This window comes from Lagopus leucura, unplaced genomic scaffold (genome assembly GCF_019238085.1).
Source record: "Lagopus leucura isolate 7727_CA_CO unplaced genomic scaffold, USGS_WTPT01 Super-Scaffold_100033, whole genome shotgun sequence".
Taxonomy (NCBI): Eukaryota; Metazoa; Chordata; class Aves; order Galliformes; family Phasianidae; genus Lagopus; species Lagopus leucura.
The window spans coordinates 598502-619641 of NW_024962282.1; the positions used below are offsets into that span (position 1 = coordinate 598502).

The window sequence follows — 21140 nt, forward strand, 5'->3', positions numbered from 1 at the left end:
TTGTTCGGTTGAGTTTCTTAGTTCATGGCATAGAATTAAAAACAGATGTGCAGAAGGTAGCTGTAGCTTAAAGAGCTATGGACAGTTAACTGCTGTCAATTGTGATTTGTGATTAACTGCAATCAATTATTGTGATTAATATCTAAAACCAAAACCTATATTCCCCAGTGACAAGAAACTAAGCCAACAATTCACCTCTTGATACTTACCTATAACTTTTGCTGTTGTTGTTCCATTGACTTACGACACTATATTACTTCCTAAACTGCACATACTTGATTAATAGAACACAATAGTGAAGACACTTGCTGCACACATCATATAAAGAGTTCATATCAAACATGTTTGGTTTTATCTATGCAGACATTTGTAGGAAGAAAAATACTACTGTAACAATGAACGACTGCAACAGTCAGTGTGAAATATGTCTGTGATAGTCAGTTTTGAAAAACATCTCCAACACACCTAGAGAGACAGCGCTAAACTAGGAGAAAGAAGTTGACAGCTTCCTTTTCTGGCTTAAAAAATAATAATAAAAAGGTTTGAGTATTTTATATATCCCCAGATTGGCACAAAGTGAAACCCATGGACAGAACAACAGCAACTTGCATCTCCCTCCAGATAGAGAGGGTTGAAAAAAAACTTCAAGTGTTTAGAAAATTTTATCTAAAGTCTTTCAGAAAATAGGGTTTTCTTTTGCTTTGTTTTGCTTTGTTTTTCATATGTGCCTATCACAAACAGGCAACAATGGATTCTATTTCCCACAGGGGGTTCACTGGGATTTTAGGACGCTTCTGAGTCTAGATATTGAACTTGCTACAAAGAGGAGAAAAATATTCCACCTGCAAGTATAGATAGTGATTTTTTTAAAGCACATCTCCAACTACTTTATATTGCTAAAGCAAGGACATCAAAAATAGAAAGCTTTTATGAAATGTTTGACCAGTAGAAATGCATTATAGAGAAAGAAAACAGTCCTACCAGTACCTGAAGGAGGCCTACAGGAAAGCTGTGGAGGGACCTTTTATAAGGGCAATTAGCAACAACAGCACAAAGGGAAATGACTTTAAACTGGAAGAGAATAGATTTAGACTAGATATCAGGAAGAAATTCTTTACTGTGAGGGTGGTGAGATGCTGGAACAGGTTGCCCAGAGAAGTTGTGAACGCCCCCTCCCTAGAGGCATTCAAGACCATGCTGAGTGGCCTTTATAGCAGGGGTTTGGATAGATGGTCCTACAGTTCCCTGCCAACCAAAGCCTTTCTATGATTCTAGGAGGTTCATTCTATAGCATCTACAGAAGGCAATGAAACAATTATTTGCCATAACTACGTCCTCTTTTAAAAGCTCAGACATGATGAGTTAGCTTGAAACACTTTCATTCTCCACTCTAGATTTCTTCTCTGCTTTAGTACTAGGCCTACTCTGAAGTGATTTATCTCATGATCTTTCTGCAATAGTTCTATTCAAGTAGGACCATGACTCTTAACCCTTTCAGTCGCTTTCTCTGAAGCAAAACACAAAATTCATTTGTGCCATTAAAAAAATTCACTTAGCAAGAAACACAGTGAACTAAATTCTGCATTACAATCACAGCAGTAATAAATTTCTCAGCATAATTTTGTAGCACCAACTTATATGTTAATTATTATTATTAACAGGTTTGTATTATTCAACTATTTTCCTTCATAGCAATAATTAAATTGTGCAGAATATCAGGGACAAATGAAGTTATTTCCATGAAAAAAAAAGTTCAACTTACTGGATAGTCCACATTTCATACTGTGAAGTCTTCTGTTCTGAGGCAACGATACTGCAGCAGCTGAAGCATTATGAACTGTCATTCCAGACTCCTTTAAGGAAGAAGAAAGCTATTTAAGCTGCTAAAGCCAAGAGTGGCAAAAACTCTTCCCAATCTCTCCACGAATTTACCAATTTTATAAACCTCACTCTTCATATTTAATTTACTAAAAATTTATCAAAAAACCATTACTGCATATTAAAATGTATCATCACTCCAATGACTCCAGTAAGCTACTATCAGTAGGCACAGGATAGGCAAAATAGGCACAAAGAGAGCAAATAGATTTTCAGCCTGTTAACTAAAATACCCAAAACTCATATCTACATACTTTCGTGCATACCCTATCCCATACTCTTATCCTTCCCATCAACTCTTAACTGCCTCTAGACTATCATGTAATTCACAGAATAACAATTAGCTACAGCTTAGAATAATTAGCATGACTATGTTAAAAACACATCCCTTATCTTCACAATAACCTACCTTTGTTCTACCATAGCCTGCATCCAAGGCAACTAACATGTTTCTCAAACCAATGTGGACATTTCTATCCTCAAAAGCCTAAAACTTGTCATAAGTTTCTTCCTTATTATAAATGCATTTACTTTCATTTACATAGCTTATTTACTACAGTAAAACAAACACTACAGCCATTCCTATTTCAAGCCTTCATCTATTCCACTGTGGAATTTTGAAGATTGAAGAACTGCAGCTGCATCATTACAATGGTTATATAAGTAGCTACTACGCCAACTGAAATAAAGTACAGATTTCATCAAAGTAAATTCAATAATAAACATGTTATTCAGTAAAATAGGATAACATATTATCTACCTCTTATTGTGCACAAAGCGATAGCAATAAACATGCCCAAATCCCACCAGGAACACCAACAGCAGCATCTATGGGGCTTCAGCTAAGGATGCAATCATGTTTATCATGTTTATTTGGTTTTCTCAGTCCTGTGAAGGTTTCTATAAAGCATTTGTAAAACAGCAAGTGCTTTCCATGCCCTAGATATCTATTGACACATCTGACTGAAAACTGACATTAAGAGCTATGTCTCTGTGAACGTAAACCCTGCAGAGAGTGTAAAAACAACCTTAGCATTGCTGTACCTCTTTCTTTTGAGACAGCTTATTAAAAGGGAGAACATGTAAAAATAGTTTGTTCTACCTCACATTCTTGATTAAGAAAAGAAACGTATGTATTTTTTTCCCATTTCTCCTGCACATATTTCTTACAGAAGAAGTGTTAAAAGCCCTAGAAGCCACCACAGAAGGAAATGAAGCTTATTTCTATACAGCGACCCTTGGGGGGAGCCTCAGTCCCCAAGCACCTGGTGTTACCCATGCCTAAAACCGTGACCCCACAGCAGCCCCGCCTCATACCTCCACCAGGCAGGCAGGACGAGGCATCACCTCGTGCCACAAAGGACCCCCCGCTACCCCATTCACGCTTCGTAAGACACCACCCCATGGTCCAAAGGGATGAGCGCAGACCCCCCACTCTCTCCCACTCTCCCTACCTGCATGGCCGCACCGAGGCCGTCCTCTCTCCAAGGTCCCGCGGCGCTGCTTGGGCTGCGGGCAGAACACGGCAGGGTTTGGTCGGCTCGGGCAGCCCATCTCGCAGGAGCCCCGCTCCACCCCGGCTGCTCTTACCTGTGGATGGGGAAGTCGTCACCAACGGGAGTCTTCGCGCTAGCACCTCGCGGAGACCACGCTGCAAAGCAAAAGCACCAAGTTAACGGCGGTCAGACCACTTTGTCGTACCACACTAACCCGAGTTAGGAGCTCACCCGGCGGCAGCCCGGCGCACAGCAGCGCCCCAAGGAGCAACCTAGCCTCCATGCGGACAGGGAGTGATGTTCTGAGAAGCAACAGCCCCTCGCACCGACCGCTACTTAAGCTCACTCCGCCCTCCCAGGCGCAGCGGCCGGGGGGTGTAAGTGGCCTCCCGCCCTCCACCCTGGCCCTTCCCTGAGCCCCCACCCCGATCACCACCCCTCATCGTGCAGCCCTGCATCTGTTGCAGGTGGGGGGCACGTGCAGCGCCTCGGCTGCCCGCATTTCTTACGCAGTGATGGGGTTGCGTATCTGAGCTCTATGCTATAACGCCCGTGCTGCTGGGTCTTGCCCTACTGCTGCTGGCTACGCACGGCTCCCGGCACCGGCTGCTGGCACAGGGGTTGTCAGTGCCTCGTGAGCTGAAGGCTCGAGGCTGCTTGCTGGAGCGACCGACAGAACTCTGTTAACAACAACAGTCGTGCTGGTGTAGAATGCAGCGTGCAGCTGATGTGTAGTGATTATTTCTGCAGCTTCTCACAGCTGCACATTCAGTCTTGAATTTAGAGCTTTTTTTCTTTTCTTTTCTGCTCTTTCTACCTTCCCTACCCTCTTTTTTCCTCCCTTTTCCCTCTTCCTCTCTCTGTTGCCTTTTTTTATTATTTTTTTTTTCTGTGCTTTTCCCTCTCCCATCTGCTGCTGCCTTTTCCCCAGTCATTTTGCAGGTGCACATATCCTATAACAGCAGCTTTAGAAGCTGCCCACACCGGGTGAGAAACTGCCTCGAATGAAAAGGGGCCTTTTCTGCCTGCTTTGGGAAGTCTGTTAACAGAAAGTCATTAAAAAGGTCTCTTTTCTGCCTTTGTAATTTGTCCCTGAGGATTGTATTTCTTGCTGCAACAAGTGTTTCATTTCTAATGAAATGATGGAAAACCAGCGATGTTTTCACCGAGGATTCTGTTCTCTCCTGTAAAAGTTAGAGGAAGAATGTGTATGAGAGATGAAAAGAGGAGACAGAAAAGATCCTTTTCTAAATAACCTCAAACAGAGTTTTGCAGTTGTTTTCTGCCCACGGCGCAGAGCCCTGCTCCTCTGGGCACACCACACACTTGGCTTTGGTGTGCTTTCTCTGTTCCTGACCATGTTAATGGAAGTGGAGAGAGTTCATCAAAAGTATGTTTGTGCAGCAAAAGTGCAAAAAACATTGCAAAAAAATGTTTGCACAACAAACATTTTAATGCATTTCTTTGCTTTGCAAATGGGCTTGACCATTTTATTCATCTTTCCTTAATGCCACGTGTAAAAATAATAACTGGAATGAGCTTAAAGCTGATTTAGGCATAATTTGATTTCCCAACATGAAAGATTTCATTACCAAAACTAATAAGCAGTCAAAATTATACCATCTTTTAATCTGGCCTATTTGAAGTAATGAATGATTCAGAACTACCTCACAAATCTCAGAACTATCTCATTATTAAGCTCACTGTTTTGGAGCAGGGATTTTACAGAAATTATTCTTTCATCAGCTGAAAATTAGGGTTAAAAAGTCAATTTCTTTCAAATACACATAATCTTCAGCTGACAAAAGATCCGTTTCTGTGAAGTCCTCTCGTAGTGATTGACAAACATCACTGACATAGAGTTCAGTGTAAAACTGAAGGACATGTACAAAGTAAGGAATGTCCTTTAAAGTTGTGCATCTCCTTCCTACTGTTGGCAAATACAAAACAATTTTATTTTACTTATGCAGGGATGAAATTATTTCACAATGTGTAAAATGCTCTGTTAGAACAACTTTTCAGCATGGTGTGGTATTGCAGCTTACCGTAGGCAGAAGACAAGTGATTTGTCTATTTGTTGTGCTACTAAGAGAAGTTTGTTTTCTGAAAGCTCTCTGTGTTTGTACACAGGTTGGCAGTGCATTCCTCCTTCTTGTTCCTGACACCTATGTGCAAAGCAGGCAGCGGACCTACCACTGAAATGTTCCTACACAGCAAAAAGGGGCAGGAGCAATTTCCAAGGGAGCTGGTGTCACTTAACACAAATAATATATTTGTTATATGGTTTGTATTTGGCTGCTTGGATTTTTTTATTATTTTTATCATGCCTTTCTATACATCCCGACAGGTTCCCACAGTCAGGGAAGCTTCCAGTGCTTAAGTAACATTCCCTATGGAGCTAGGGAGGTAAAACTCATTCTGCTGTGAGGCTCAAGGACATGGGGCAGCTGCTCCCCTGCACTTCTGCTAGCCTTCATTGTAGAAGTCTTTATTATCAGGTACTAGATCAGGGAAGGTAGGAGGAGCAGGAGCCCAGGACAAAATGACCTACAAGAGATTAGTGTGAAAGAGCTTCCCTTTCAGGTGCTTTGAGCTTGATTCCTATCCAGTCACTCATTGTAGGCACTTCATGCTACCGATGTAAGCAGTGGTGTTTACTTTCATAGGAAAACCTGTTGGCAATGAAGTCAGACTTGAACACCCAACTACGGTACAACACAATCACACAGTTTACCTAAATATATATTACATATATTTCAGTAGAATAATTCACTGAAACAAATTCACCTTCCATCCGTTTCAGGTGTTAGCATGCTATACATTTTATATTTTGCAGTTTGTGTATAAAGCAGAGCTAGAGCTACACCTGCCTACCAGAACCAGGGAGAAGGCTGGGCGTCAGCTCCTGCTGCGTGAGAGCAGGCTGTAAATTCATCCCGCAGCCAACAGGTCGGTGCGAGCTGAGGGAACAGCCTGCAGAAAGGGGTGACTTTTTTTTCTCTTATCTCCTGTTTTCTTTCTTTCGATTTGCCCTTAAGCAGCCGTCCCGTCGGTTCGCACTCAGGTACCCGCTTACAGCGGCCGGTACCGACAGCCGGGGCTGCTGGAGGCGGCGGCGGGCGCACCTCCCACCCCGCCGGGGCGCGGCCTCGAAGGCGCAGCCGCTCCGCGCAGCGTTCGCACCCCGCGTAGCAGCGCAGCATGGAGCGCCGGGTCGCCCGCGAGTTCCGGCACAAGGTAGGGAAAGCTCGGGGCACGGCTGCTCACCTCGGGATGGGGGAAACGAAGCGAAGCGCCGCGCTGCGGCACGGTTCTGGGCTGTGCGCCGCCCTTGGGTTGGGAGACAGGAGTGGCAGGGTGAGCCTGCTGTGAGAGGGTCCCTGAAGTGGGAGGGAGGAGAAAAACAAACAATCAAACCGCGAACAAGTAAGCAAACAAACAAAACCACCACCAGCAAAAACCATTCTTCGAAGCATGAGCGTTGATGCAGTGGGTGTTGTGTTATTTTAATAAAATCATATCGAAAGTGTAGCGCCCAGTCTGGTTTGCGGAAGGCAAAGGTGCAGGTGTTGAAGTCCAAGCCCACGGTTCTGCAGGCAGCTTCTGTGCAGGAGTTCAGTTCCTCCTTAATGCTTGGGAGTGCAATTGTGTGTGTGCAGCCATGTGCAAAGGCACTTGATGCATGGAGCGGCTCCCTCTGCCTGGCACATCTTGTATCATGTACCATCAAATAAGCCTTTGGCAGAGATCAAAAGCGCATGAGTGGAATAACCGCAAAAGGAAACGAGGAGAAAAGTGATTTACATATTTAGGATTGTGTTTTTCATAACAGTGAGTGCTGGCTTTGTTTGTTTGCTTTCCTCAGATGAGGAGTTTCTTTGAGACAGCTCCTGAAAAGAGAAGAAGTGTTTTGTAGAAATATCATCTGGTAATGAAGTTGTTAACAAGGAAATGTTAGAATGAAGTAGAGGGGCTGTAAAAAAAAACAAAACAAAACAAAAAAAACAACGAAATGAATTCCAAAGACTTTGAGAACCTGGATACTGAATAATGATGTCTGCAGCTGTGCAGAAGTACTTTCAGTTTTGATATCTATTACTGTGTAACCCAGCAGTGGGTTGTGCAAGGTATCTGTAAGGGCTCAGGTTGCTAGGCAGATGGCTGCCATTCTGAACTTTAAACCCTCTTCCACCTCTTCCCTTTAACTGCTGCTGCAATTATTCATAAACTACCCCAGTCCCACCCTGATCGAGTAAGAAAGGCTTATTGTCAGCATGTGTTGGTGCAAGTACGTAGGGTTCATGCCTAAGTGAAAGCTCTTCCTCTGAGTAAGACAATACCGGAACACTTCTTTAAGTTGGTTTGTATAACCATGCTGAAGTGGCCTCTGTGGGGATTTCGATGTCTTGACTGCTTTTTTTCCTTTGCCAAAATGAGGAAAATGACCAGTTATGTACCACTCAGATATTTGTCTCTTTCATTTCATTTTTTCTCCTTGGTAATTTCAATTAATTCTCCCCACTGATGAAGCACTAATGCAAGTTATATATGTAAATCTATTGGCCTGCTTTTCAGTTTTCCTTATTAGCTTTCCAAGGCCTCAAAACTCACATGGAACTTGATATTGTTCTGCAAAAGCTGACTGGCACGCTGCTGCTGCAGCAGCCCCATCACTGTAGTACGAACCTGTTTCACACCAAAAGGTGCTGATTTTAAACAGTAAAAATGTATTTTCACTTTATTAAGGCTCCTGAGAACTGATTTACTTTTAAGTTGATTTCGCGGTGTTTTAAAAGGGCAGCAGATGTTACACAGTTCGCTTTGCAATCTTGTGTTTCAAGTTAAATGGTGCCATATGTTGAAGCTCATTCCGGAAACTGAATCAGTAAATCCATTTCTAAATATTCACTTTTACCTACAGAGTATTTCTCTATATCAGTTTTCTGATGAAAAGCATGCTTGAAGGCAAAGCTCGTAACAATTTTACAGATAGTAAAAGAAATTAGTAGACATGATTAGTCAGCAGCAGCCAGCTCTGTGTTTTGTGATTGCCAACAGCAAACATTTCTTCAGCTAGTGAGAGAAGTTGGAGAAGTTGGTCTGCTCTTACAGTTAAGAGAGTTTACATCAGTTACACTTTCTGTTTTAATCTCAGGTGTTACCTCTTTTCAGATAGATGTCTGTTGAATGCTTCTTTGTTTTTTATAAAGTCTGCTAGTATGCTGTGAGTCTTGTGATAGCACTGCTTTGACAGAACACAATAAAAAAATATGGAGAAGTTAGAAGCTGCAAAAATTTGTTGCACTGAAGAAAGATTAGAAGTATATCTTTGACAAGGTTTGTAGGTACAGACATGTCTTGGCCATGGTTGGTGTCTTTGTAGACAAGTTTACCTTGTCCATGCATGTATACATGTGTAACACTGAGTATGAGATGCTGTACGCTCATCATGCAAAGTAACTTTTCATGTGTGAAAATAAACTTTATCTATTATCTATCCAACGCAGAAATACATTGGGTGAACTCTTAGAATCTTTTAATGTCTGTTAATTTCCAAGAGAGACAGTGGAGTTGAACCAGAAGCTATGGTCCTGGAGCACAAATCAACAGATGTTTTATAGGAGTTTCATATAAGAAAAACAAGTGGAATGGACACTTCTTGGCTTGAAAGCTGTGGAATCACCTATCCCATGCCTTCAAAATTAACTTTTATTGAAAAATAAAGAGATACTAGAATATTTCACTTGTCCAAGTTATGTCACCGTTGATTTCCTCTTTTCTTAAATGTGGAGGCATGATCTTTAACAGATTTATGAAGCTGGAATCAGCTGATAGAAGCTATTGATGGCCCTAGGTAAATGGCTAAAAGGGACAAAGGGAATGTGAAGCATGTATTTAGTTTAGAATACAATATAAAGCATTGCAAACTTAGAAAGCAAGGGCCTTTGTTTAGCTATGCAAATTGGTCCTCAGTCTACACCTCACAGTAATATTAGCCTTTAGGTCAAATGTAAATTCTTTTCTTAAATATTGAGCTTGTCTAAATGTGAAGCTGCTGTGCTGTGACCTCTTACTGGAAGGTCTCACCAGCATCACAGAGTGTAAGTTGAATTCCTCATATAAGAATTCTAGTTTGTTGTTATATTTATATCTATACATATATCTTTATTTTCCTGTAAGCATTTGAGAACAGGCACTGTAATGTGACACTGGTTTAACTAAACGTACTATTACAGGGGGAGGAAAGAATAACTGGCAAGTTCTACCAGTTAAGAGCTGTAGCTGAGAGGAAAGGTAGTGCAGCTGTTTACGTAATGTTACAAATGAGATACTGCCTGAAAGCAGTGGATTGGAACCACAGAACATAGATTGTAATTATCTCAGAGGAATGTGTTTATCTGTGACAGCATGTGCTATATTAACGAATGGCCAAAAAGGTTTCTGAAAACATTTATTCAACAGTACAGCGATTATCAGGTAAGACTGATATTCTGTTATTTTAGAGGTATTGCACGGCCAAGAGGACTTCAATATTTACTATTTTGTCCAATTGCTGCAATAATAAATTAAAAGAAGTCTTGTCAATTTCACTTTTTGAAGGATACTTTATTAGAAAAACTTTTTATTTATATATATTTTTTTTAATTTATAAAAAATAAAAATCCTTTCCCTGCTGAAGTCTTTGATCTGTGACATAAGAATTTGTTGAAGATTTGTACATTTGACGTTTGTGGCTGTTTAATCAGATCTACAGTAACGTCCTTGGATTTTCAGGTTAATCTGCTAATTGACAATGAAGCGGAGAAGGATTACCTTTATGATGTGCTGCGGATGTACCACCAGTAAGTAGCTTTATATATGTTTGTGTAGAATATTGAGAATGTTTTGGGAGTCAAGACTTTAAGTGCTCTTTCAGGAAGTTACAGCAGAAGTAGCATTTTTTTGTGCTTTTTAATGAAATATTATGCTTCTACAATGTAGCCTGCAGACATGAAAGGGGCATTTCTTTGTCGCTCATAAAGTTATTTTGACGTAATGACTTGACTGTTTTGGAAATTAATTTGGTTGATTAGGGGTGGACTGTGGGAGTGAAGCATCTGGATGATAGAACAGTTCTTCAGAGACAGGAAGAGAATGTTTATCAAATTAATTATTTCCCGGTGATGCTTATTTCTTTATAGCAGAGGTTTTTGTTGAGTAAAGATTTTTGCTTACTACTTAGGATAAGACTTACTTTCAACTGCTTTACCCAAAAGCTGAAAACTTAGGGTGGGAGTCTGGCTTGTTTAACTCTGAGTTATTATGATATAATGGAAAGAAACTGTAAGGTGATAGGCTGGTCACTAGTTCTTTTGCTGAACTGATTTAAACCACAGTTTCTTTGGACCTGTGTCACTGCAGATGAGATCAGCATCTCATCCATTGTTTCTCAAAGAGGATTAGAAAGTATTTTCCACTCATCATAGACGAGTGGCTCTGATAGACATTGTTTCCATTCATACCTTAATAGCATCTAAGCTGAGTGAAATGCAGACGTTTCGATCAGATGTTTGTACGGAGCTATAGCTTTTGGTGTATTCAGCTGCATATCTGATTCAGTTTCACTCAGGTCTGCCTAATTGCTTCTCCTTTCATAAAGCCTGTTGTTTGGAAAGCAGGTTGAATCAGTATCTCTTAATTATTTAAAATCTTCTTCCAGTTATAGAACTAACAACATGTATAGTATAACTGTTCCTCGGTTCCCAAAATTGCAGTAGCTTAAGCAGAATTTCAGTATCTCTATGAACATATATTGATGAAGTACCAATTTTTAAAAGACCCTTTATGGAGTATTCTAAGGAAAAATTATACACAATCACTGTTGGACAAAACACATTTTTACATTTCTTCTTTGTGAAAAGCACTTCAAAATGAAAGCTGTGTAATATACATTCCTGGTTTGTATTTTCAGTGCAAATGCCTGGAAAATATCTTATGCCAGGAAATGTAAACTATAAGAAAGGGAACAGCTGGTACTACTATAGACTAAGTTTAAGTGGATGTTGTATAAGTTTTCTTTTAGGAGCTTTGTTTAATTACAGATCTCATCGATAGAAGTTATGTATGTGACCTTAAATGATAAAGACAATGGATAAGAGATGTCAGTCATTTTGAAGGAGGTATTCTTTTTGTTTGCTTATAGAAAGTTTACTTTTCCAGAGGTTATTTTGGTTTGGTTAAATGAAGACTTGTATAAATAACTTTCTTAGTTGCAAGGACACACCAATATTGAAGCCACATCAACAGCAAGTTACTTAATAGTGCTTTGTGTTGATGACCCCTGCCTCTTTTCTCGCTGTGTGTTTGTAGATCTATGAACCTTCCAGTGCTTGTGGGTGACCTAAAACTCGTAATTAATGAACCAAGCAGGCTGCCACTGTTTGATGCTATCCGCCCACTTATTCCATTAAAACACCAGGTGGAATACGATCAGCTTACGCCCAAAAGATCAAGGTAAGAGAAATGCAGAACAATGTAGCTAACTCCAGATAAATACAAACAAGAAATATTGACTGAGTTTTAAGACAGCAGGTATTTTACTTGGAGTTTATCTATGCAGAGTAGGGCACATAGGCGCTTTTAAACTTTGCTGTGTTTTGTAGAAAAACTTGAACTACCTGAGACTTTTTGCAAAGTAGCTTAATCTAGTAGGGTAGGGTGTGGGAGTCCAAAAACAATGCTTCTCTTTTGAAATAAACTTTTCTCATTTTTCCTGCATTTAATAAAAACAAAAAATCTTATTGCTCTAACACCCTAGGAGCACTGACAGCTTCAGTGATTGCAGTGATTTTTCTTACGGGAACTACTTTGTGGTTTTAACATCCATCGAAGTTTTAGTCAGCTTGTTCTTTTTTCGTATCTGAATGCTCTAAGAGGAAAATAATACACAGCTTTCATATGAAATGCTGTTACTAGGAAATGTTATGCAGCTGAGCAGTTAGGTATCTTCTCCTGTTTCAGAAAACTGAAGGAAGTGAGATTGGATCGTTTGCACCCTGAAGGACTGGGAATAAGTGTGCGAGGAGGAGCGGAATTTAGCTGTGGCCTCTTTATTTCCCAGTTAGTTAAAGGAGGACAAGCAGACAATGTTGGACTACAGGTAAGACAATTATATCCGTTGATACTGTGCTGTAAAAAGCTTTTCTGTGACGTTAGAGAAACAGGCATTAAGAAGTGTTCTGTCATGTTTAGAAAAAGCTAGGTTGCTAGGTGATTTTTGTCTCTTCTAACAAAATATGTAAGATATGTATGTTGATGTCATAGCAAATGCCACTGGTGAATGCAGTTATTCAAATTGTTCTCTTCATCAGTTTTATTTAATTGTAGATGATAAAACCTTCTTCATCTTAGGGCTGCGATCATTTTGGACGATAAAAGGTTTTTCTGGAGTTTATACTTTGTTACTTGCAATAATTAAATGTAAGCAGACAGAGAAGATTGTTCTAATTTTGCCAAATTCTCATTAAATGTAAGACAGAGTACATAAATATTAAGAATGCTATTTCCATGTTGCGCTGATATAATTTATACACGGAGTTCAAATAAACACCTCATTACATAAATTGTATTGTGGTGGTGGCTTTTTTCCCAGTGAAAATGCAGAAAAGAAACATTCCCTATTTAGCCATTACAAGTATATTTTATACTGTATAAAGTTGCTTTTCCAATGATTAAACTCTAGGCATCTGAACCATAATAGTGCTGGCAAAAAAAAAAAAAGGTATAGGAACACTTCTTTTTCCTAATTCAGTACTTCTCCGACTTGTACATTTGAGGTTGTGGGGTTTTTTTGTTGTTTGTTTTGCTTTGTGGTGTTTTGTTGGTTGTTTTTTTTTTTTTTTTTGTATTTCTTTTTTGTTGTTGTTGGTTTCTTTTTAGTGCGTCATTCCTTCTTCATACATAGTGAAGAGAGAAATGAGCAGTTGCTGTGGCAGTTGTCTACATAAACTTTTCTGTAGCTGATAAGGAGTATTTGGAGGTCTGTTTCCATGTAGAACAGTTGATAAGTCTGGCTAATTTCAATTTGTGGAGTGTGAATAGTTGTTGAAATTGTTGACATTCAAGGTTTCTATTTAATACTAATTCAAAATGTGTTAATCATCATGATTCGATACAGTGTTTAATTAAGTTATATTTTGTAGGTACGCTTCATTTTAACCCTTAATGATATGGCTGTTATGGTTAGAGTTCAATATGGGAACTGTTGAGTCACAGCCTGAACCACTGACTGATCACCTGAGGCAAGGACTGGGTCAGCCCTGGGAGCACAGGTGAAGGCAATTCACCTGTGTGACTGAAAGGGGTGGAGCCTGGCTGCACCTCTCCTAGACCCCATTTAAGGGCTGACTGCCACAGGGGAAGCATCTCTTTCTGGAGATCCCTTCTTTGTAGAGTTTTCCACTGTGAGCCTCTATCCTTAGATATGAGTGAGCATTTCTTCCTTGATTATCTCTTTCCCACCATGATAATCTTTCCAACTATGACACCTGTAAAGTACCATCCTAGCTGCATTGTACATTTGCTGACTGTACAAGTTCCATGATTGCATATTATATTGAGAGCTTTCTAAAATGTACATGTTGTTCTTGTTTCCTTATACACATGTCTGTACACGTTTCCTTATATACACATGCTCTTTTGTGCATTTACAGCTATATATACCATTCACCAATTCAGAATCAACACTGAATTAGTCCTGTCTTTTGGCAGTGTTCTCTGAACGTGACCAGCTTCCTGGACACTCTTAGAAGTTCCCTTTTGGAACAAAACCTCAAATTCAGGGAACACATACTCAAAAATTCTGAGTTTATCATTGAGAGGGTGGTATATCAGACACAGTTAACATAGGCTGTAATGTCAGTAGCCTGTTCCTAAGCATGGGAGGTACCTGTGGGTCATCCAGAAAGTGACACCGATGCACTGATGTTCCTGGATTGTAGCAAGTTTGGTAGTGAGATTCCAGCTGCGTCCTTCCTTCATTGCTGGGGAAAAAAAAAAAAAAAAAAAAAAAAAAAGACTAGTCATTTATATTGCTTTTTTAAAAAAAAAGTATCTCCTGGATAATGCTTGAAGGCATTAGTGGTGCTGAGCAGTAAAGGATTTAATGGCCGCTGTCTTCAGCTGTTTTGGTAGTACATTCATCTTAATGCTATCTTGCAGATCTGATTCTCATTTGTTTCAGGCTAATGTTTGGACATGATAAATAGTGATGGTGAATGGGATTGCACAGGAGGACCTTTGGGCTGCTCTTACAAGTTGTACTGCAACTTAGAAGCTTAGCTAGAGTTTAGCAGACGTAACAGGGACAACAAGCACAGAATATCCTTCAGACTATGAATTTGTTAGGGTTAGATTATATATATTAACAGCTGGTGCATCACAGCTAAAGTAACTGCCTGATTTCCGTTCCCTGATATGGGCTGTTAAAGATCACCTTCAGGTGCCTTCATAATAGGTGGCACTGGGCACTTTCTAAAGCCATCTGAGTGGCAGGAGTTGACAGGCAGCCCATTGTTCTAAATTGCTGTCTCGCAGTAAAGCCAACTGCTACTGAAATTTCATCCACTTGTTTTATTTAACTAAATCTCTACACATTTTCTAACCAGAAAATGCCGTCTGAGAAAGATATAATGATCTTCTTTATAACATCAGTCCATTATTGTGCTTAAAAAAAAAAAAAAAAAAAAAAAGCTAGTTAATTTTGCAAATTTTTCTCCTTGAAGTAGTTTCCAAGCTATGTGAAAATGGCAGAATAATCGGGATTTTTTTTTTCTAAGGCATTTGACCTTTTTTTTTTTTTTAAGCTACATTTTCTCAAAAAAGGCAAGTGCTTAGTCCTTTCATGAAGAACTATTTTTTTTTTCTCTGCTTTCTCAGATATAAATATCTGTGAGGATTCTGTTGAATACAAAGAGATTAGGTTGATATGAATGATGAAAGTAGAAGTAGTATACCAAATGAGAAGTTTGAAACAATGATGTTATTGTGTAAAAGCCATTCAATTTCTTGGAAGCACTAAATATTGTATTTCTCATGTTAAAAGTTGAAAATAAAGGGTGTTTCACTTGGGAAAAAGGTTTGCAGCTTGAGTTTTGAAAGTTTGATGTCTCTTTGTTTGTAGAGAAATAGTAATATACTATTTCTACTCTGTAATGTAATTCTACTATATCTACTCTGCTCAATTGTGCAAACTTTTCTTTACTGCTTCCAAATGAGACATTTTGTATGGAATAATACTGGTAGAAAAGTAAGAAAGATATATGAAAAACAGGTATGAATTAACTATGTGGACACTTTTTTTTTTTTTTTTTTTTCCCCCAGAAAAAGCAATTCAAATGTTGTAACAAGAAGTGACGTGTTACATTCCTATGATGTCTCCTGTAGTTTCGGCCTAGACTGGCATTGTTCTAAGGCATCATCAGTTTTCACTGACAATAATGGAACTGAATAGAACGAGTTAAGCATAGCAAGCTTCAGAAATGGAATGGCAACATAGTGAAGATGAGTGGTGAAAATATCTACGTGGGAAAAATTCATTACTCTATGGGAGGAGAAAAGAAAAAACTCTCTTGGCTACATTTATAATTTTGTGTCTGTTAGGACAATGATGTAATGCTAACAGATACGGCTAGCTTACTTCAGAGTAACACTTTTTCCTCAAAAGTAGATTCCTTTGTGTGTCACATCACTGCAATTGATCGCATTGAATTTGGCTATTTCCTTAAGAACAATTTACTTTTCTTAAGTTTGTCTTTTTGTTTTTATGTAGGCCAAGGCTCCATGGGCTGTTGTAGTTTCTTGGCTTAGAAGCGGGGAATAAAGGACAGATCTTGAACTGTTCTTAAAAATATTTAAAAGCAATAAACAATAAAACCCACCAACATAAGTGTGTAAGGTGAACTGAGCAGATGGAACAACTGAAGACAATAGTACATATTTGTGGTAAATTATTTTACACAAACTTTTGGTATTTTTTGAAGTGTGTAATCCAGAGAGGCCAAAGGTAGGAAGGGATGAGGCTCTGTAGGTGTTTTATTACTGAGGACTCAGCCAGCCTTCCTTTGAAAATTAGGGTCACTCACTTTCTTATTGTTTCCTAGCTTGAGCAGTAGAATCCTAAATATACTTGAAAGTCTTAATGATTTGTAGAGAATGTTAAGTCTCTGTGCACAAAGCCACAAGAGTCTGAGTTTACTCACAGCTTGTTTTTTTCTTGGCAGTACAACCGTTGCCAATGAGAAGCCTGGTCTTAAAAATGCTTTTCTTACAATGGGTTTTCTGAAGTGTGGAGGGCAGTGAAACAGATCTAGATTATATTCTCTCTTAGTTTTTGGGGCAGGGAACTGTCTTAGAGTTTCACAGTGGATTTTCAGAGGAAAGGCAATAGCTGTCAGTTAAGAATGAGTGAATGGATGTGGCTTTGAACATTCGCAACAAGACAGTTAAGAGAAGTGTCTCTCACATAAATAGTGCAGTAAGAGGTGTGACACTACATTGCAGATGCGGTGTGCTTTTCTTTCTCAGATGCTCTGATTTTTATCATAGATTGTATGTTCAAAAGCCTTCAGTGCAGAGTTAACTCCCTTCTTTCTGAAAATCTTACTGGCTTAAATGAAAAAAGTTAAGCTCCAGGAGTGCTGAGAATTGCACGTGGGTCATTGCCCTGTCTGACGATTCCTAGGTAGTCCAGTGTTGACCACTCTGTTCATGAAAGAACAGGCCAGGCTGGATAAGGCCCTGGGCAGCTTGGACTGGTGGGTGGCAGCCTGCCCATTGCAGGGTGTTGGAATTGGATGATCTTTAAGATTCCCTCCAGCCCAGGCTATTCTATAGTTACACGATTCTGATTGTATGATTTTGAGTGTCCAGCAGGTGGGGCAGCAGTTCCACCTGCTGTGGACTACAGTCATCATGTGCCTCTGCAAAATATTCTCTAATTCAGGAGTCGTAGATTGCTTTTTGTTTATTTTTTCCTCCTCCACTTTGGTGGTCTTTTGAAGTTATACTGTGTTAGCTAAGCATATTGAAGTGCAGTGGAGTCTGTGCTTCAAGAGATATTTTGGCACGAGGGGGAGGTTTCGTATACTACTATGTATGTAGTATTTTGCATACTACTATGCATCATATGACACTTCCCAGAAAAAGTAGAAAAGTTCGGGAAAGAATTGAAAAAGTAGACTTTTTTTTTTTTTTTCCTTTGTTCCACTTGAACAGAGCACAGTTGGAAAATATATTTATTCCATATGAATAAAGGTAGAGATGGTGGATGATGGCATGTCTAATATCCCATCAAACAAGTTGGTGTACAAGACACAAGCCATACTGAAGAATTCCTGCTTCCTGTTCGTTGTCTTCCTCTCCCATGAACGTGGCAAAGTAAATGGTAGGATTTAGATAGAGCTAAATAGAACTGATAGAGTGCGCAGAGCCACAGCAGGAATTTCTATCTGTCTCCATCTTTGCCTTAAAATTGTCAGCAAGGTACGAAGAAGCTACTCTTCAGTGGTCTAGACTGTGACTTCTTCACTTCTTAAAAACCTTTTCAGGCACAGATACTCCCATCAAAATTGTATGATGGAAAAAACAGTGGAAACACTTCATGATTTAAACTAGCCACAGTAGATCACTTTCTTGTGACTAAGGCTGGTGGTGTTATCTTCTGTCCTAGAACAGTAAAGCTGGAAAGTCTCCATGGGGGAGACTTCCTATCAAGCTGTCAAAACCAAAGTTGTCAAATAATATGCATGGATGTGAATTAAAGGAGAGGAGGCCTTTTTAAATGAAAGCTTTGCAGTGGTGCAGTGTCGTTTTATCACTAAATAAACATGAGCTACTGATACAGCTAATTCTGGTTCCACTTGAGCTTTCTTCAACTGAATTTGCCTTGGGAATAACCTTAGTTTTGTTCCTGCTGCTGTTCAGGTTGCTTGTTCTTGGTCTGTTCTGTAGCTGATCGTGCTCTCTGTAGTCCATGTAGCCCAAATATGTATCACATGCATGCAGAGTAGCCTTGGGAATAAAATAATAATTTGTCTTCTGTTTGGTGGGAGCGTTCTTGTATGGTTTTGTTCCAAGTGTCCCGCTTATTTTTTTTGTGTCTTACAATAAGAGAGTTGGGACAATAGTGTGGCAGTACCATCTCCCCAGCTACAGTGTATGAAAAACAATGGGTTGCTGCTGTGAGACTCATGAAAGAGTGTCAGATGAATAATGTACTCTTTTGTAACTAGTGTACGTACTCCAAGAAGGTTTGAGCTACCGCAGCCCAGAATAAACCTCCACACACGAAGAGTACGACTCTTATAGCCAATAAGATATTGCATCTGAAATTGAGCTAAATTCATTAAAATAACATAGTATTCTGAATCTAGAATCAGACAACTGGATAAGACCAAGTTTTATGTTCTAATGACCAAAATAGTTGAAAAGATATCTCAGAGAGCATGTGATAAAAACTAATTTAGCCTATTAAAACATAAAGAATCATCACTCAAAAATTGTTTGAACTGGAAAATGGACACCTGAACTTAAGATAAATTGTGAGGCAGAAGTCTGGCTCATCTTCATGCTTTCCATTGTATATTATTTCTAAAACTGTTATTCTGGCCATTAATCTATGCTATTGGTTCTGAGTATTAAGTTCAAGCAAGTACAAGTAAATTTCATCCAGTGTTTACCTGAAATCCCTAAAGTACTGAACAGAACATTATCAAACTCCTGCATTGTAATTATTGTCGATTACATCATTTCTTAGAAACTTTTACTTTCATTCACATTTTCCTTTGATCTTTCATTTGTTTAGGTTGGGGATGAGATAGTTCGTATAAATGGATATTCCATCTCATCATGCACGCACGAGGAAGTCATAAACCTCATTCGCACAAAGAAAATAGTGTCCATAAAAGTGAGACGTAAGTGGCATCAAAAATCACCTCTATTACTAAAGGTTGTTAATAGATAAGCAGCGACCAGTAGAAAATGTTACTTAACGCAGCATTTCTCTTTTTCAGATGTTGGAATGATACCAGTCAAAAGGTAATAATCTTTAATTTTCACACAGCCCTTTCAGTACTCAAGGTATCACTCTTGTTTATCTGTATGCTTGAAAATTTGTGCCATGCATCTCTATAGCTAGTTAAAATGGCTTGTCTAGTGTGTTATCTTGTTACACAGGTCTGACTTATTATATGGCTGTTTCTTAAATGAACAAATTATGATTTCTTTGTTAATAGTTGATGCTTCCTGAAAATTTTATTCTCAACACATCTTGCTTAATAAAGAGCTTTACTACTTTTGCATGTATACGACATTCAAGAATTGCTTTAGAGCTTAGAAAAAGATCAAACTATTGTCCTCATCCAATTTGTTGACAGTTTGACACTGTAAGTGGAACATTTGACAAATGTTGATGAAATGTGCATCTGCATAGACATTCATATAAACTGTCTAAGTTTTTATGATTATTTTCCTTGCTATTCCTGGAGTTTCTCATTATTGTTTCAGTTGAAGAGGATTACTCGGTTTTAAATTTGGCCAGCTTTACTCACTGAAGTAATTGAATACTTTACTAGTCTAAATAATTTTATGCTTGCCTGATATTCTGTTTAAATAGCTGAGCAAAACATACGAGTTATAGTGAATGGTATCCTAAGGAATGAGTGGATGCAAAACACAATGCCTCATTTCAAAACAGCTTTTTGAACACATTCATGTTCTTTTTTCACTGTCATTTTTAATCACTCTTTCCTTTCAGTTCGGCAGATGAACCCCTTAAATGGCAATATGTGGATCAGTTTGTGTCAGATTCTGGGGTAAGAGATGAATTATGCTGTTTTCTGTGAAGTCTGTAATTGTTCTGAATCATTTTCTCCTTGAAACTTATCACAGAAGTCTTTGTATTTATTTTTTTAGATGCCGTATCTTATTACATGTGTTTGGGAAAAAACATCTTTTGTGATATGAAATGATTCTAGAATCACTAGATAAGGAAAGGGCCAGATACAAGTGTAACAACTTTTACTCACTGATTGGTACCATATTTTGTTTGACCAGGCCATTCTTTAACTGTATAAATATTTAACAGATGATTTGATCTATCTTTCTTATATTGGTGGAGGAATGACAACGTGAATGCAAGTGAATTGTAGACATGTGGAGAAATACCACAATTATCTAACTTGTCTTTCAGGAAGAAAAATTACGTTAAGTAGTGAGCATTATCAAGTCTTTTTTCAAGCTTTTTTTGTTAGGGAACATCTAAATTATTATTTTGCCGTATCACTTTCCTCTAATTTTCCTTCATCCTTGTCTGGAGAAAAAGGTGGATTATTGAAACAATTTTCTCCAAATAGATGTTTGTCTTTCACATCAGTCACACTGCACTACTGTAATTCTAATTGATCCATGGAGGAATCTTAATTTGGTATTGTCAGACTTTGTTCTTAGCTTTGTGAAGTTTCTATTGGTCTTCGTACAGCTTCATTCAACACAGAGTAATGCCTGCAGTTTTTAAATCTCTCTCTAGGAAGGAAAGGGCAGTGTGGCTGGTCTTGCTTCTTCTGGAGGAAGAGACAGTAAGGAGAAGAAAGTCTTCATTAGCTTGATCGGCACAAAAGGCATGGGATGCAGGTGGGTCCACGGCTTGTTAAATGAAACATCCAGGGCAGTTTGTTCCTTCATTCATTGAGGTGATACATAGAACATAAAGAACCACAGGGGACCAAGAAA

General features: G+C 38.9%; 2 protein-coding genes across 3 annotated transcripts in view; one reads left to right on the forward strand and one right to left on the reverse strand.

Moving 5' to 3' along the window:
• OTOG (otogelin) overlaps positions 1-3664 on the reverse strand; it is a 91632-nt gene extending 87968 nt beyond the window's left edge. The window contains exons 1-4 of the mRNA XM_042882041.1: positions 3606-3664; positions 3469-3529; positions 3333-3387; positions 1763-1853 (exon numbers count right to left, since the gene is read on the reverse strand). Of these exons, the coding sequence (XP_042737975.1) occupies positions 1763-1853; positions 3333-3387; positions 3469-3529; positions 3606-3657 (259 nt within the window). The 5' untranslated portion in view covers positions 3658-3664. The remainder of the gene's footprint in view (positions 1-1762; positions 1854-3332; positions 3388-3468; positions 3530-3605) is intronic.
• Positions 3665-6534: 2870 nt separating this feature from the next.
• Positions 6535-21140, forward strand: part of USH1C (USH1 protein network component harmonin) — a 44683-nt gene continuing 30077 nt past the window's right edge. For both annotated transcript variants that reach the window (XM_042882160.1, XM_042882161.1), the window contains exons 1-8: positions 6535-6611; positions 10149-10216; positions 11724-11867; positions 12375-12513; positions 19216-19324; positions 19424-19448; positions 20167-20224; positions 20938-21041. In XM_042882160.1, coding sequence (XP_042738094.1) covers positions 6576-6611; positions 10149-10216; positions 11724-11867; positions 12375-12513; positions 19216-19324; positions 19424-19448; positions 20167-20224; positions 20938-21041 — 683 coding nt within the window. In that variant the 5' untranslated portion in view covers positions 6535-6575. The remainder of the gene's footprint in view (positions 6612-10148; positions 10217-11723; positions 11868-12374; positions 12514-19215; positions 19325-19423; positions 19449-20166; positions 20225-20937; positions 21042-21140) is intronic.